This window comes from Pholcus phalangioides, unplaced genomic scaffold, assembly GCF_987345545.1.
Source record: "Pholcus phalangioides strain wild (caught in Gottingen) unplaced genomic scaffold, Ppha-v1.0 ptg000011l_1, whole genome shotgun sequence".
NCBI classification, from domain to species: domain Eukaryota; kingdom Metazoa; phylum Arthropoda; class Arachnida; order Araneae; family Pholcidae; genus Pholcus; species Pholcus phalangioides.
The window spans coordinates 13,881,121-13,900,058 of NW_028301604.1; the positions used below are offsets into that span (position 1 = coordinate 13,881,121).

Consider the following 18,938-nt stretch of genomic DNA (forward strand, 5'->3'; position numbering starts at 1 on the left):
GAAGATTCTTACGCAGAAATTTCTGAGTTATTAGAAAAAAAGGAGTCAGTTTTTATCTAGTAGAATTTTTTATCAGTTTTCATTTTGATGTGTTCTTTTTAATCATGTATAAGTATTACATGATGCCATGTACCGATGCAATTAGAGTATAAATCTCCTAATTAACAGGTATGAATGTGTTTTAATCAGGGTTCTGGCATGTATAAATGCGTCAGAGTAACATTTAGCAAGAAGCTTCAATCTATAAATTTATGTTTAATCAACTCATAAGAACGCATAAAATTGCCATAATGTGAAAAAAAATGAAATGTCGGATATCATTCATAACCCAATGAATCCGTATACCTGAAAATATCAGGAATTTATCGAGATTTTGCACACTCGAGTCCAATTATTTTTACCGTGTACGGAATGATTTTCCTCAATCATAAATACCAAAAAAAAAAAAAAAAAAATCGCAAAATTGAGAGATTGAGTGAGAAGCTTAAATAACCATTAACTCGGCAATATAAAATTTATAAAAGGCCCCTTCAAATGCTTTTTCCAGCAGTTACCAATAACCAATAACACTCACAGTGAATCTTCATGCTTAACTCATTGCTTGCTATCGTGCTATATCTCGAATGAGTAAGTAGGAAATTCGAAGAGATATTTGTGATGAAGGCGTTGTCATACCCATTAAATTGATTGATGTCATTTAGACTGGAATTTCGAATTGTCTACCAAATATTGCGGAGCTCAACGGCTGGAGATATTTCAAGAATTCAAACTCATATGAGCTATTTTTTGAATACAGAAATTTATGAAATGTCTTCGACACCTTCCTCCACACATTTCGCTTTTTTCCTTCCAGCTCCCATATTGGAGATTAATTTCTGTTCTGACTCCTTTACCGGAAAAGTGCATTAGTAAAGCTAAGAAGTAGGCTTGAAGGAAGTGATATATTATGCCAAGAGCGGTAAAATGAATTGAATATAGAAAAAAAAAGTTATGAAATAAATATTTTTTTTTGTTAAGTAAAATATACCTTTTTTACTGTTGTACCTCCTCTTCTTGGAAATGGTCACGGGGTCATTAGTTACATGCTTGACATCAGTATTAAGTCTGCCATACCTGATGTACTATTTCTTCGAAGTATTATTATTTTTTTTTTACTCCAATATCTCCTCCCACAAAAATTTCACCTCCCTCACTGATCAGGGTGCTCCCTATTCCGAATGGCTTGGAGGTTTGACGTTGGTTTCGATCGACCGATGACGTGGTCATGTCGTCATGAGCTGTTGCGTTGCTTAGTGGCGAATAGAAGTTCTTGCCTCCTCTCAGTGTCTTTAGCGAACTTCTCTGAAGGGAACCACTTGATCCCCAACTTACGCCCTTCTCACCGAATCCACGTGTTTCGTCGATAAAAAGTTTGCTATTCAAAGTTGGCGGCAACCTATCGCAAGGTAAGTCCGCATGAGCTTTTCCTATACGCGTCGAGAATCACCATTTCCCAAGTAAAAGAGTTTAATACATTATAATCGAGTTTCTGCCGATCTCACCCCATAAATACGATGAATCATCATAAAATTCCGTCAGATTTCTTATTTTGAGTAGATATTAGTCACGTTTTATTTTCTCACGAAAACGTTGAAACAAATCACACACACACACACACACATGCCAGTCCTTTTTTACTTTCCGAATTCATTGCTATTCCTTTCGAAAGTGTTTTAACGTGTAGGAAATCCATAAAAACTACCAAGCAAACATTCGAGTTCACCCTTTATCTACCACATTATGAAAAAATGAAATAATTATCATGTAAATTTTTAGTAAGTCACAGTAGTTCTAATTAAAGCCTAAAAACAAAACAATTTTCTTTAAAAATTGTTTAGTACACAACGAATTAATTAATCTAGCACAGTAAATTGCCGTCAGCACTTATACGCTTACAATGAAAATAAAAAATATATCGTCGGAATTCAAGCAGAAGTTATCAAGTCCAGTTTTAAAATTTTGCCAATTCAAACTTCTGAGGCGATATAAAAAATAGTAACAATTATTTAAAAGATTTCTCCTACAGTATATTTGCTGATGCTTAATTGTTTTCGTGGTTCATAACTGTTTATACCCTGAAATTATTAATTGGGAATTTTAATCAACTGCAGTAGTCTGTCAGAAAATGTTTGTGGACTTGGTGACTTTTGCTTGAACACTGACGAGATATGTTGAATAGCACAGTTGTATGAATGTTTATTCATTTTATCACGCAAAGGAAATCATAATTTGTTCATACATTTGCTATAGGGAACACTTTGGGGGTTGTGTGAGGTGTTTCCTGTAAAAGTAAACACCTATAAAACACCTTCCTGTAAAAGCGAAACATCTAACTGAATTTTATTTGTTAACATATTTAAAAACCTAGTTTCTCACACTTGTGCCATCATCTGGTAATCGTAAAGTAGCTAGTTATACAGCCTTTCCACTTCAAAATATCAACGCCCAGCAACGTATGTGAGAAATGTTGCGGGGTTAACAAGAAAGTGGTACTTTAAAGTACCGTCAGTCGTTGAAGGGTTAATTGAATACTTAGTCATTTTACTGTTAATAAACAGTACTGGCGTTGAGAAAACATGTTACTACTAATGAAAGTTAAAATTCATATAAGCACATCACGTACACTGTTGTAACCGTACATAGTTCCATCATCACCCAATCTATGAACAAAAGGATAATGATAGAGCAAAAGAAATTTTTGCTAAAATTCTGCTAAAAATCAGAATCGGGATTTTTTTAAGTGATGTCCGCGGCAGATGATCATATTTAAAATAAGAGTAAGCATGATCACATCAAAAAGCTGTTATTTACAAGCATCATTTGATATTAAAAAAAGTTTGCGTTTTGGATTAAATATCGGAAGGAACCCCTATATGACTTACATTTGAACAAGAATTCTGTTAAAACACGGGTGATCACATTCCATTTGTAATTGAGAGAAGACAAAAAGAGTGCACCACGATAAACCCGTTGACGTCTAAGATATAAAAAATATTATTTCCACACAAAGTTTATAATCCTGTAAAGTTTCTAACAAATTGCTGATACGGGAAATCGAACGAAAATGTGCATAACCAAGATATTTTAGAATTTGATCTTATTTCTGAAGATAGAGAGATCTGAGTTGCAACATTTGATGCTTCAAAAAAATAACAAATTAATTTTTAAATTTACATTGTATAGCATTAAATCAATGCTATACAATGATATTTATATATATTTGAATCAAGTTCATTCAAAATTTTAATGTACAGTATATGCTATAATTGAAATGGTACAGAGATTTTTGTAGTATACATATATATGTATAGCCTATTCAAATGTAAAGAAGTCACTATGAAAATATGAATACATATGTCGCACATGCATTTCTAAAGTGGCACAAGTTAAAACCTGTATTTTTGAGTTATCACCATGACAGAATTGGATAAACAGTCCTCTATCTAACATCAAAAGTGTACGAAATTCGTCCGCCAGAGCACACATGTGTTATTCTTGTAATTGTTTTGTTTTAGCCCACTTCATCGTTTTTCGCGATTTCCTCAAAACAAGAATTTTTGACTCGTAACACTTTATAAATATGTGTGAACGATGTGTGCTTTTAGTACAGCACGTGTATGGTACAGCGCGATATTTCTTTTGTTCCTGGCAAAACAAGTATATCTTCAAGATTCATTTAAATCAAAGTTAAATAAATCATGAAAAAAATCAATTCTTATCTATAAAGCATTCCTCAGTCAATTTTGTAATAATGTATTAATATTCTACGCCTTTTTTATACTTACTTCTGATTTGAGGGGGTCTAAAATACAAAGGATGTGACATATACCTAATTCTGAGAAAAATGGGTTTGAAGTTAAGTGACAATGCAAACTCTGCAATATCGGTTTTGCGCTTACACATTGAGTTTTGGTCATATGAAGTAGTTTACAGAGCAGATTTAAAGAATTTTTAAATTTATGGTAACAGAAATAACCATTTGGTAATGAGATGTTGCACTTATACCCCTTGTGTTCCAAACTGTTTTGCAGATTAAATAAGAGTGTAAAGTAAATGATAAAAATTTAATTGCAATTTACATAATACAAACTAAATAACAACAATTTCGTGATAAAGTTAGTCTTTACACAGAGATGGAGAATGTGACAGCATGTCTTTCAATCAGATTCAGATACACGGTCATGTTCATCCAGCTCTACGTCATCCTCAGTTTTTTTTTCTGACACATGCTCTTGGGTACAAGTTTGTTATCGTTGGTCTTCTAGAAGTTGGTACCGAAGAGAATTGTAGAAGTCATGGTGCACTGATGGCCCGAATGATAGAAGGTCTGCAGGTTTTTGAATTTCATGCATTTAATCTTCGGTTGTACTTCATTGACTTTCAGCTTGAGAAACCTGAGTACATGTCGTCCAGCTTGACGTAAGTTCATTGTAAAAAACTCTGCAATGTCACCCAAGTTTTCTTTGTAGAAAAGGGTCAATGGTTCGCTCTTTTTGAAGTGAATCCATTGCATCTTCCGTATACCAGTCACTATGCCTTGGAGAAAATGATCAAGAAAATGTGGAGTGTGAAGTCTTCCTGATTCATCCTCACCACCATGAACTTGTTATTAGTCTTGGTTACGAGAGTTTCCCAATGTTTTGGAACCTACCGGAGACACCTTTCGGTTACTTTTCATCTCTGCAATCTCTGTTAACATAAAATTCTGGTTACACTCCATGAATAAGTGTCCGGAAATCAGGAATTTGTGACCTAGTTTGTATATTGGTGTTACGGATAACATGAAGTCAGAATTCGATAATAAAATTACTCTTGTTTTGCCCCCCAGCATTGTCGCTAAATGCCGTCAAATGAGTGACATGATCTATGACTTGACAAGGACGAAATGAATTTGAGCAAGCAGGAAGCAGTTTTTTTGCACCCTCATGTGTATCTTGATTCTCATTTCACATAAACATAACTGCATTTCCATCTTTAATATTATGAACACAAAAATTGTAAGTCCATAACTGTCCAGCATAGTAAGCTCTAGAACAATTTAAAACTGGCGTTGGGAGCATCTTTACAACATCACTAGAATTCAGCTCCGTTTGAGTAACACGCATACCTTTTGTGCTCTGAACAAAAGTGAGTTTTAGCTTTACTCTCCTATGCTTAACTCGGATTTTTTAAAAATTGCACTTATATCCCTACTGTTCTAGACCAACATATTGTATTCCATCACTATTTTCTATTCTTTTTACTTGCAATAAAATCTCAAAATAATTTCAATTACTAGAACGGTTCTGCTCTAATGAGTTCTGTTTAATATCCAAGTTTCGAATAAAACTTTCAATATATTAAATTTATAATTAAAAGAATTTTTTTTAAAAAATGCATTAACATGCATAATTAATATTTTGATTATTTTGTTATTATTCTTGTTTTTATTCAAAATCTACAGGTGCAAAACATTCACCGAAGTCGCATTTAAATTTAGCAACAATGAAATGCTGCAGAATTTCAAGTTCAGAATTCAAAATCGCTTATAGGAAAAAGAAGAGTATAGTTTCAAATCTCCTATTTCAACAATAATGACGGATATAAATTACAATATTTGCAGTTAATCAGTGATAAGCACTAATGTTACGTTTTTAAATTCCTCAGAAGAATGTTTACGAGATGCATGTGCGGTTTAGTATCAGTGTGCTAAAGTCTATAAGTCTATAGAGAAGTACTGTATATTGTAATATCAATTGCGTTTCTAAACATGGCATATTTTGCGAACAACGATGAAAAGTTCTGCGAATGTATATGAAAGTTTTGAAGAACAAATAATTTTAGTTACCAGGGAGAGCCAACTACATATCTTCCTTTACTACAGTACAACTTGGTTAATTCGAATTTGGGATAATTTGAACTTTTTGAACTTCCCTTGAGTTTTCTATCTAATTTAATATTCAAATTTCTTGTTTAATTCGAATTTTTTTTTTAATGTTTTGAATAATTCGAAGTTGGAGGAAAAAAATTATGATTTTTGTATATATATGTGAGCAAATTTTTGTTTCAAAAAATTGTACAAGTAAGACTGCTTTTCTCGATCAAGTTGTTGAAAAACAAATCTTCAAAGGCAGATAAAAGTTTAAGAATTCAAGTTTTTCTCTCCTTTTTCTTTGATAATTTAGTGCCCATTTTAACATTGTTTAGCTGGAGTGCACACATCGAGAATGTGTACCACTTGATACCGATTATGTTTTTCAACCTAATAGATCAATGTGATCAATGTGTACCATTCAAAATCTGAATCTTTTCATCGTCGTTAAAAGTATGGAAAGTATCGAAGTAAAAAACTTGTAATACGTTAATGAAAGTAATATTTCCTTCCAGTATTTGCATGATAAACAAAATTTGGAAAACAGTTTCATAACGGATGATCGTGAACTGTTTCTGTAAATCAGGTTTTGAACATGGTCAAGAAATTTTGCCATGTTCCTAATTTTAGAACAGCGAAATGATGCAGCAGCTAAGATCAATGATTATATAATTATAAATTATTCAAATTTGGGAAACAGTTTCGTAACTAATGATAAAATTTTAATAATTGATAATTATTATCCTATATGAATAGTGATGAGATTAAGTTGCAATTTGTATTCATTTTACAGATTCAGGATAGATTAATTGGATGATTCGAACTTTTTTCCAGTGACTTTGGACTTGAAATTAACCAAGTTAGCCTGTATTTCATCAGATTTTCTATTGTAGATGATCTCACTAAATATTTATTTATACATTTGTACACACACACACACAATAATGTTGGCCGAGGCCTATACATGAGAGTGCGTTTGATGGTGACAGAGGTATTGTTTTACATTTTTCAAAAATACAATGGGCGTGGGTGAATCAATGACAGCGGAGGGGAGTATGATCCAGTTAACCATGGTATGCGGAAAGAAACTAAATTTAAAACGATCGTTAGAAGCAGAGATGGGATTTATTTTTTGTGTATGGTCAAGTCTGCTAGAGATATATGTTGGCTTAGATATAATAAAGGAATTATCGAGATTTAGTTGTCCATATCTCGCTAAATATCATTCATACTGCTACGATTTGATATGTATCTAAGTTGAGACAATTAGCTTTTTTGTATGGTTGAAAGTTTTAACAGTACATATACATTAAATTTTGCTATCAATTGCGACAGAACTACAACTAATTGAACATCTAAACTCCAATATCAAAACACAACTAGGGTAATCTAGAGCAGAAGCCTCCAACATTCTAGTTTGCGCGAATCTTTTAATTGTTAACTAGACTGTTCCATGGAATCCAAAAAAGCTTTAATATATTTCTAAAATATAGATAAGTATTTTTATTGCACCACGGATAAAAAATTTCACACCTTTAGATACTACTACTTAACCGTACATGCACCTCATACAAATTCCTCTGTGGAATTTCTACACCTTTTGATGCTGCAGAACCCCAGTAAAGCTCATCACCAGTTGGAAACCTATTAAATATAGAGCAGTTTTCCTCAACCTGGGACTATATGTTAACCATTGCGGTCCTGGGATATTCTAAGGGGACAATGCGGCAAAATCAAGTGGAAAGGATCTGTGACAAGATGTTAATGGCGAGGCACAGAGAGCTGTGAAAAAAAAAATATTCAACTGGGAAAAGTAACGCTTTTAAAAGAAATATGGTGAAGGAAAAGAGTAACTACTTTCAGAATCTCCAGCAAAACTCCCAATAGAATCGGGCCATTTTGATGCTTGGCCCATCCAGGAAAGATCCGGAGGCTATGTGTTCATAGAGGGCTTGAACACATTTCTTCTCATCTTACATGATGAGATCTGGTATTATGATTTTTGAGAGAAAGTAAGTAAAATACGTTAGCTGTTTCTTCCAACTAAGTATCGACCGTCCATGTACGGTCCCGTTCATTGCACACGAACTCTAAGAAAAGATTGCGATATTCGTTCACTTTGTAGTCTAGTGGTCTAGAGCGCACACCCAGGAAGTGAGAGGACGTGTGTTCGATTCCCCGCAAGGGCAGTTGAATTTTCTCTTTCCTAAATTCATCTTCGCTTCAGCCCCAGTTGTTAAAAACCTTCATATGAATAGCGGAGAGTAACATCCTCGGATAAGAATATAGAATATAATTTTTCTTGGGGTCCATGATGGTGTGAAACAGCTCTGCATAGAACCCCACAAGAGGGAAGCTCACTGAACATTAGTCTAGTATTTTGGAGTATAGAAGTAGTTCCCAAAGTGTGTGCAGTGGCTTCTAGGAATGTCACCCACCCATGTCAGGTGCGTCACGGCGAGCTGTTGATATTGATGTGTGCCTGTTGAGTTATTTGAAATAATTCTTTATTAGCTCATTATAGTGGGTTTATTAGATTACTCTAGGTTGCCGCGGCTTCGCCTTATTGGCGCAAAGGGCCAGTGGAACACAAAATGATAAGAACCCCCATTCTTTTATTACCCTGCCTGAATAGCTCAGGCATTTGAATACAAGAAAATATTACTGAGAAAAAGGGATACAAAAAAACAGGATTGCAAATTTCTCCTATATTTGTTTCAAATGTCATAAAAATCATTTTTATTAATGCATAAAATCATAGGAGATTCATCAATCAACATAATGACCTGACATTACCAGAGTCGTATGGAACTCCGATGTAAAAAAAACGTTTCTGCTCTAAATAACATCAGTTAATTCTTCGCCTATGAATGCGTCATTGAAATTTGTCGCATGGGTGTATGTAAATTATTAAATACTATTTAAACTTCCTAAATTATCACGTCATCGTTGTGAGCTTATCTATTTATAGAGGGATGACTAATCTTTTAGGAGTACCTACCCGGTTAAATAGATCCTAGATCAATGGAAACTTCCAGTGCGTTACAAATTCTGTGCATATTGTGTGTGGGTGGTATCACTTTTCACCTTTCAAAACAACAGATGAATCATCCTACGTAGAATCATATATGTTTCCTCTCTTTCTTGTTTTTTTTAAAAACTAATTTCCATTTATTTAATTCATCTGTTTGAACTATAAAGCTCTGCGAATAAGTTTAACAAAATATTATAAAAAATGTGGATTTGAAATTCTATTTTTAAATAGGAAATGACGTTACAGAATCATTTTCAAAATATAGTAAGAAAAGCCTTTATACAAAAATTCAGTTTTAAAAGAAAATATATTCGCGCTTATTTTTTTAAGAGCTTAAAACATGGCCTGCATCTGACATTTTACGGGATTTGGGCCAGCAAAAAGCAATAATCTAAAGAAAACAAACCAAAAGAAATCATAGAAATATTATCCTTGCTAATGTTAAAAACAGAAACGCGTGAAGAAGCTTGAATTTTATTTTAAATTCTATTAAATTTATCTGGTATAACATTCAAAATTGTACGATTATATTTCTTATAATCTTCTTTTGAAAATAGAGAAATTAATTGGTTTCTATCAACGTGTTGTTTTTAGTGAGGGATTTATATTTTGTCCTATTATATATATATATATATATATATGAGATTTCAGTTAAAAAGATTTGACAGAATATAATTACCTGAATATTTTTATCCAATTATACTGAAAGCAAAGTCATATTTTTTCCTTATTTACTGGAGCCACTTTCAAGTATGGAAGTTATAGAGTATAATTCGTCTGAAAACGATATAAGTTGATCATAAAAAAACACTACACCAGCAAAAATGAATGCGTCGTATATTGTTGATTCAAACAATTCAAAGTTTCACCAAGTGTTTGCAATCCTCAAATATAGGAATTAATCCATTAACTTCTAATTTTTAGTCAAAAATATTTATTTTAACTGGTTTGCAACTGATACGTATTATATAATTAAACTGTTATTGAAAACTATCTATCTGCTATTAAAGTTCTTGATCTCTTTTTACAAAAACATTTCGAGATGGACCTCACCAATCATTCATCGAGAAGTTCATAAAGTGTCTGTTGAGAAGCTATTCGTTCTTAGAATATAAGACAACCATAAATATATTTTATATGGGCATTCTATAATATTTTATCATTGTATATATAGTTTTTAGTTTTTATAATTGCATTTTTAATTGGGTTACTGTATTTTAGAAATATGTGATATCCACATTTGTTTTGGCATCTTTTCTCAGCCACCTCGTTGGGCATTTTGCCAGTTGTGGCCTTGCATTTTTATTTGAGATTGCAGTTATTTGAAAAGTGTATAAGTGAATAGACTATAGACATGTTTTTAAGCGAAAATCTAAATTCTCAAAAGCAAATTTCCTAGCTGATATTATCGCAAAACGGGAAAAATATATGACATAAAATATATTCAAGCAACAGCAATTTTCAACCCGTATGCAGCAAGAAGTGGAAAGATTTTTTTTTGCAGAAGAATAAGAAAAGAGCAAAAACCAACGCAAAAATAAAACCTTCCGATATCATTTGTATGGCATTTGACCCTGCTCATAGGCCATAAAATAAAGTAGCATCTTGTGTGCTGAATAAGTATTTAATAACTTTGTCTATTCAGAAAATTGTCATCTTTTTTTTTACGAGTACAAGGTATCTTATATATTCGGTTAATGTGTGCCAGGTGAGATGAAGTTAAAGATAAGTTCAAAATCTTAAAACAGTGTTGGAAAATATGAGACAATGTTGAAAAAAAAAAACATGTACAAAATTTTTATAGTTAACTGCAATGAAAAAAGGGAGAAAAAAAAATCTCTCTCTCTCTTGTTATGCTTTCATTTTTTTTCTACTATCTCCTGAAAAAAAGTATATGAGATATAAGTATTCATGCAAAGGTGCGTGCGTGTGTGTGATGCCACTCTCCGCTATTCATACGAACGTTTTTAACACCTGGCTGATGCGAAGATGAATTTAGGAAAGAAAATTCAACTGCCCTTGCTGGAAATCGAACCCATGCTTTCTTACTTCCAGAGTGAGTGCCCTAGCTAGATCACTAAACTACAAAGGCAACGAATCTCAATCTTTCCTTAGGCAGTGTCAGCAATTGTAAGCTTTGGCCTGAGTTAGGCCCGACCGTCCATGTACGGCTCCGTTCAGCGCACACGAGCTCTAAAGAAAGATTGGTGTTCATTGCCTTTGTAGTTCAGTGCACTCACCCGGCAAGTGAAAGGACACGGGTTCGATTCCCAGTAAAGGCTGTTGAATTTTCTTTCTTTCTTTAATTGATCTTCTTATCAGCCAGCTCTTAAAAACCTTCGTATAAGTAAGTATCCACATAACGGTTTTTTTATAAGGTACGATTAGGATCTGTTTCTCATAAGTACGCGCCCAGGGCAAATATGAATTTTTGGGGTCCCTTATATACAGGGTGATTCAAATTGTTTGTCCGTAGGACTAACTCTATAACCGTTGACTTTAGAAGCGTACTTCTAATTACTAAAAGTTTTCAAATAACACGCGGTTTCTTTAAAGGACGTAATTTTTTGTGGGACCATACATATTAAAAAAATGAAAGTATCAACTTTTTATGCAGTCCCCGTGTGCTAAAAAACCCAATTAGAAAGCTATTGCTCTGTATCTCCTGAGGCCAGTTCCACGTTTCTAAGTGCAATATTCGCCGAGATATTTTTAAATTCAAAAATCGGTGAAAAGTTGGTTTAAAAAAACCATAAATAAGGGGAAAAAAGCGTTTTGCTTTAGTTTATACAAGCAATTTGAATCACCCTGCAGTGTTCTCTATAAGACAAAGGCATGAAGAGGAGAGAGGCGCCCATGTCAAAAAAGGCAGCCACAATTTCGGGGCCCTGAAATTTTGTGGGTCCTGGGTTCGATCGCAGCAATTAAGTTTTTAAAAATAAATAGTGGATTTTTTTAGGGAATTGCCATGACTTTTCATTGTGCTACCGCATGTAGCCATAGTCATAAATTTAAAAAACCGATAGCCCGAACGAGTTAATTGTTATCAGGTAATAACTGGCGAGTTTATATCAGAGAGGGCTTTCTATGGGTGCTTTCAAAGCTACTGATCTATGAGCTGCAGCGGTAGAAGTTTGTTGAATTATAAATTGAGTATTGCGTCTTCATTTGCAGAGCTCGGAATGCTCACACAAAACCCGCTAGAATTCAATAAACGCGGAAATTTCATGCGGACATTTTCCCCGCTATTCACAACAGCCTTCCTGGATACCCTACTTAGACTCATAAAAACTGACGGATTCCTCTCGGTGAAAAGTCGTGGGTATTGCCTACCTCTTCTGCTCTATTCAGCAGTGTATATATATATATATTCTTACTCACTCTCCCTGAGAATGATTGATGTAGTTCCATGATCAGACTTTGCCAGAAAATTTCAAATAAAACTGCCAAGTGCTTCTAAAGTAACGAAAGGTCAGCGGGTGATATGGAGAGGTTGAAAATCGGCAACAGCGTTTCAGAAAACAACATTTGCCATTTGGGAATGGTGTTTGAACGGAATGAAGAAAGCTTACGAAGGCTTTCAAAGTTCTCGAAAAGTCTGATCACATTCATTTACACTTCATGCTATCCGTCACAACTGTGTATCGGAATGACTGTTGAAGCTAATTCTGCTGCATTAGAGTTTTTTCAAGCATAACAAGCTTGAACTGATCCCACTTAAGAAGAAATGAGCTGTCGTAAAACTTTTTTTACATCGATGTAACGTAAAATTCTCTTTTCCTGTCAATACTAACGTTATACTTTCATAGAAAAAATACTTCCGTTAGTTGCGTGGCTTTATTAATTAATTAAATTTGACTTTTTGTGTTGTTTCTTGAATAAATCAAGAGCACAGAAATATTTCACCAAAAATGTCAAAATTACCATATATATATGAAAGCATAAACTTTCCATTTCTCAGGTTATAATTTTCAGGCTATATAACCTGAAAAATAGAAAGGAAATTAACTCAAATATCAATTTAATTACTTTATTGTGTTTTAAATAGATTTTTTTGATTGATCAAGCCGTTGAAGACTGAATACTGTTCTTTCAATTTTCATTCATTATTGAGAAAATATTAAAACAGAATATAATATAAAGTCATCTGTTTCAATTGCAGAAAGCGAGATGGAGGGTATACCTTTCCTCCATAAAATTACTCGCATGATTTTGGATTCGGATATTATTGCTGATCCGGAAACATTACGAAGAAAGCACAAAGTTACTGACTTCAAGCACCCTAAAGAACTTGAAGTAAGTTGACGTTAGCGTTTTGCATAAAATCTTACGACTTCTTTCCTTCAAACATACAAACATGTATATCATTAGTATTATAAAAATGAATTTGAGTGAATCGCGATGAATCACTTTTCCATTCAAAATTGAAAACATAGAAAATTTTCACATTTTTTCATCGTTGGATGAGTGGATCCTTGAAAGCAATGAGCAGAACTTTCCGAAAGCCACCTATACTCATAAAAAGTTATTTTATTTCACGAATGACGCTTCTGAAGATTCGGGAATAACTAATTCTGTATAAACTTCCAAGAACTTCAAGAAAATTTCTGACAGGTACAAGATTTTTTTTGGGATTTACTGTGCGTACAGATAGCCGCATAAGCTCTGAAATAATGTCGAATCTTCATCATTACTGATGTTTATTCGATCGTGAATGATGTATTTTTTTCTCAGAAAATGTAATTACTCATGGTTTAGTATAAAATAAAAATGATTTTCAATTAAAATCAGCATGAAGTTTTTGGAAAATTAATTTTGAAATAAATGATAACAATTAAATTTATAGAGATATAGATGGCTTTTTTCTCAGCCAGAGATATCAAGGAAACAGTTATTTTCCGGATATTATGCTGAGGTGAGCTCGGAAAGAAAAGTCATCACGTCTCCGCCGGGACTCGAACCCAGGCCCTCTTGCATACCGGGCAAGCATGCTACCATCTACACCACTGGAGACACATGAATCTACCTTCCAAATTTCACGCACTGTGTCGTGAGGCGCTGAAGTAGAGGCATTAGTAGCCTCTCTTAACTTCAGGAAATGGCCCCCGGGTGGGACGGTTTAGATCTCTGGCTGAGAAAAAAGCCATCTATATCTCTCTAAACCGTCCCACCCGGGGGCCATTTCCTGAAGTTAAGAGAGGCTACTACTGCCTCTACTTCAGCGCCTCACGACACAGTGCGTGAAATTTGGAAGGTAGATTCATGTGTCTCCAGTGGTGTAGATGGTAGCATGCTTGCCCGGTATGCAAGAGGGCCTGGGTTCGAGTCCCGGCGGAGACGTGGTGACTTTTCTTTCCGAGCTCACCTCAGCATAATATCCGGAAAATAACTGTTTCCTTGAATTAAATTTATATTAAAAATTAATTTTTTTTCAAATATTATGATACTCATTAGACCTTTTAATTCCCAAGAGAATGCTTGTTACTTACAAAACTATAGGTGAAAAATACTTGAAAAAAATCTAAACACACACAAAGTAGGTTGAGACAGATTCACCTGTTAAGCCTTATCCATAATTTTTGAAATTTTCAGGAAATATTCAAGTTGAAAATTGAAGATGGGGCAGCAAGCCCAGAAGATTTATATCAGTTTTGCGTTGATGTTCTGAAGTTCAGCGTAAAAACATGTAAGTCAGCACACATTATATGATAGACCATATATATATTGCATTTACTTCAAAAAAGAGGTTAAATGCGACCTTTATACAGCACTGCCAATCAAATGTGTGTGTGTGTGTGTGTGTCTGGTGTGTGTGTGAATATATACATTCTATATATTTTTTAATTTTCTTCTCAGGTCACCCTATGTTTGTGAGCCGACTCTACCAAGGCGTTGATGGCTTCGGATTGGCAGGGGCTTGGCTTACAGAAGCACTTAACACTAACCAGTGAGTTCAATGAGAAACATCATTTACGTCCATACCATAATATAATTCTATACCTATATGTAAGATTCATTTTAAAATGCTGTTTGATTCTTTGCATGAATCAAAATAGTCATTTCTTTTGTCATTATTATTTTCGGAAGATATCAGTGGTGCTATACGCGAAAGTAACCCAACGATTTACAGTCGACGCTAGTTTTTACGAACCCGTACGGACTTGATAATTAGTTCGTAAAATCGAAGGCTCGTAAATGGGAAAGGCGATGTAAAAATGCGGGAAATAAAAAATGAGTTGGCCATTCACTTTTATAGATGATTTCCATAAAGATAACTCATTTTTGTTTGCTTCATCGCAACATTTTGGTAAATATAAGATTCCATGGAATCAATGAAGAATAACATAACACACGAATCTCGCTTCTCTGAAATGATTTCAGGGTGGTGGGAAGCCACTAGAATCACTTGCCGTAGAAACGATCTTTTGCCGATCTTTCATTAGAGGACTCAATGCAATTTTTTGAATCCTGTACTTTTTGGAAATTTCTGTCTTTGTGAAAGTTCGCACACATCAATTTCTTTCAAAAAAAAAAATTTTCCATCCAAAGTCAAGCACAATCTTTTCCGTTTTGGTGACATTGCGAAAACGGAAGTAGACGAACAGCAGTTGGCTGAAATAGAGTTCGATCGACTCTGGATTTAGAAATGTCCTATCAATAACCTAATGCAGCATACTGTTTCTGAAACCAAAAGTTCAATCATAATGCACAAAGAGTGAATTACGTCGTCGTCAACGCATCTTCAATTCATTCGATGAATCTAACGTCTGTTCGTCTGGACCAACCTCTGTTCCAGCGATTGTACGACTGTATTTCGCATGTCTTACCCTCACTTGAGTATGGCTCACATTTCACATTTCATACCGTGCACCGCCCAGGCTCCATCGACAGTTGTCAATCTTGGGTGCCCGAGTGGCATGGCGGTAAGATGCTCGTCTACCATCGTGGAGGTTGTTGTCAGGGTCCCGGGTTCGAACCCAAGGGAGGATATCGAAAAGATATTTTCCCTAACGAACTCGAGGTGACCACCGATAGACATCGCTTCCAGCCCATCTCAATAATGGCAATTTATAGCGATATGGCCAGAGTTGGTGTTTGGTGAAGTAGTAGTTGTCAATCTTGGCAATTTCCCCGGATGAGTGGCTAGGCGGTGTTGGGTGCTTTATTACGCATGTATAAATTGCAAATGCGCATTATACGACAATAAAGCATTAAAAAAAATTCACGATAGAAATTGGAGGAAAGATTAAAAATAGCGAAAAAAAATTCACAATAGCAACTAAAAAAAAATTCCAATTAACAAAAAATTCACAATAGCAAAAAATTTAAAATAATTGCAAAACAGTGTCTCCACATTGCTGACCGGCCCAGGTGCCAGCTATTGGGACTTTAGTACGGCCCGGTGGGACTCTCCGTTCTTTGCCGGCCGGACCAGGTTCCGGCCAGTAATGCATGAGTATAGCTTAGTAATATGGGGCCATACTCCTACAACGTTGGGCGTACGTATTGAACGAGTACAGAAAAAGTTTTTGCAGTCATTATTCCGGAAGGCTTTTGGTGTGTACGTTCTAGATGCACGTACTTCTGATCTTCTCTTTTTTCAAGATGACATCTCTTGATAGCAGACGTACAATGCGAGAACTATCATTTCTACAAAAAGTTTTTCACTGCAGAATTGATGACTCTTATTTGTGTGACGAGCCTAATTAACATCTCCGTGTCATCTCGCGAGTAACGGGCTTATAGTTCCCGCAATGTTTTTCATTCACCTCGTGCACGCACGAACATTTTGGATACTTCACTCATTTTGCGAGCATGAAAAAATTATAATACGGGTGAATTCCCAGATATTTTTAATAAAGATTCCTCATTCCACTAGGTGCTTATGACATATTTCTCATTAATGTTTCTCTTTATCTCTAGAGCCGGGTTTTCGCTGGAGCATGTTTTCTGTGGTGCGTACAGTGTGAAAACGACGATTGGTCAAAAAACATGAATTTCAGGTTTTTAACCAATCAGCGTTTTTACGCTGCACCCGGCGCTGAAATTCTAGTCCTAGGAAAACCTGGCTTAAGAGTGCTTTGGCATCTTTTTTTCTCTTGTTCTCATTTGTTTTTCATATTAATTTCCTTCTGTTTACTTATCTTTGTATATTGTATTTTTGTGCAATTCCTCTATTTTCGGTTTCTTATTTTTATTTTGTTTAGACGTGGCTTTGTCTTCCTTCTATCGAATTATCAGTTTGTGTTTCTATTACGTGTATATATTTTGTATTATGTGTTTTTTTGATGGATTTAGTTCTTAACGTGTAAATTTAATGAATTTATTTTACTTTTCTTTTATATTTTCATTACTTTATTGTATTTTTGGTATTTTTATGTCCGTGGTGGTTTTCCATCTCTGTAATTGGGCTCAGTCTGTTGAGATGCGCAAATAAATAAATAAACGCTAATAGAATTTTTAACGTACTCGGACAGAGCATTTTTTATTTTTGTATGCCATTTTCCACAGATAGTTTATAGCAAAGTAAATTTGGATCATATTTGCATATATATAATTATCTAAACATAATTTCGTAAACGATAGTTAAGGTGAAATGTTTCACAAGCTAAGCTAAACAACTCACGCGTCCCATCCCGAAGAATATTCGCTATTATCCGGTGATCGGACGCCGCGAGGGCAGTCCAGCCCAGCACGAGAGGAGGAAATGTTTCACAAATAGAATCATCACAATCATGTGTCTTGTCATGTTAACAATATGATGATCTTTTTCCCCTTTATTACTGTATTATAATTTTCGTTCGGATTTTCAGAACAACTTACGAAGTGGCTCCCGTTTTCGTACTACTTGAGAAAACTATTCTTGAAGAGATGATTAAGCTTGTCGGATGGGAAGATGGAGAAGGCATCTTCTCACCAGGTACACTATATTCTCTTGCTTATGATTTTCTCACGATACTAAAAAATAATTAGTTTATTTAATACAATATATTTTCAATTAATTTATCAATAGCTGTATTACAAAATATTAGATATCATATGGTATCTGTCTTTATGATTAAATACTCCAAATACATCATCTAGGAGGTTCAATGGGAAATATGTATGGACTGTCCCTTGGGCGTTTCAAGGTAAGCCCTACTGTGAAGACAAAAGGAATCCGAGATCTTCCTCCATTGGTTTCTTTCATTTCGGAAGAGGTAAATATAAGCGTGGACAGCGGCATGATAATTATTTGTTGGCTCAAAACATAGGTCATATTTAGTTTTTGTTAAATGCATGAACCATTTTCCATATCATCATAATAAACTATATTCCTATTTTCACACCGCACCGCACTGTTGTTTTCTTATGAGGCTTGATGGCATGATAGAACTTCCTACGTGTATTCAATTTTAACCAACCTTCTCTATCAACTCCGAAACTTTTGAAACTTTATTATTCTGAATAAAAGTTTGAAAAAATTCAAGTAAATTTGCGCCAATCGAAATATCTTCATTTGTCTATTATTTTAGGCGCATTACTCTGTAAAGAAAGGCTCGCTCTTTTTGGGCCTCGGTACAGACAGTGTTGTTTCGGTACCAACTGATACCCAGGGCCGAATGCTTCCAGAAGAACTAGACAAAGCTGCTTCTAAGGCAAGAAGTGAGGTTAGTGTTGGAAAATTCTCAAAAATTAAAAAAAAACGAAAGAAATTTTCAATCATGGATCCTTTGAAAAATTTGTAAATCAATTTTTGAAAAATATATATTTATATATTCAGGGCAAGGTGCCATTCTTTGTCTGCGCAACAACTGGAACTACTGTTCTTGGTGCTTATGATCCTTTGAAACCTCTCGCAGAAGTCTGTAAGAAGCATAATATGTGGCTTCATGTTGACGTAAGTAATTTTTTTGCTGGTCTTTCTGATACATTTATTTTATTTGTAGTAAGAGAATAATTAATGGAGTGGTAAACATTTTATAAATTTGCTATTTGCATTTAGATTTATGAAATTTGAAAGAGTTTTCTCTG

The 18,938-nt window shown here is 34.5% G+C and overlaps 1 protein-coding gene across 3 annotated transcripts in view; it reads left to right on the forward strand.

Moving 5' to 3' along the window:
* The window catches only part of LOC149080090 (acidic amino acid decarboxylase GADL1-like), a 44,175-nt gene that overhangs the window by 15,197 nt on the left and 10,040 nt on the right, over positions 1 to 18,938 (forward strand). For 2 of the 3 annotated variants that reach the window (XM_089239071.1, XM_089239072.1), the window contains exons 2-8: positions 13,087 to 13,220; positions 14,517 to 14,610; positions 14,781 to 14,871; positions 17,738 to 17,844; positions 18,009 to 18,124; positions 18,440 to 18,574; positions 18,688 to 18,804. In XM_089239071.1, the coding sequence (XP_089095197.1) occupies positions 13,087 to 13,220; positions 14,517 to 14,610; positions 14,781 to 14,871; positions 17,738 to 17,844; positions 18,009 to 18,124; positions 18,440 to 18,574; positions 18,688 to 18,804 (794 nt within the window). Of the gene's footprint in view, positions 1 to 1,324; positions 1,446 to 13,086; positions 13,221 to 14,516; positions 14,611 to 14,780; positions 14,872 to 17,737; positions 17,845 to 18,008; positions 18,125 to 18,439; positions 18,575 to 18,687; positions 18,805 to 18,938 lie in introns of those variants that run through there. The other variant, XM_089239073.1, reaches the window with a different exon arrangement.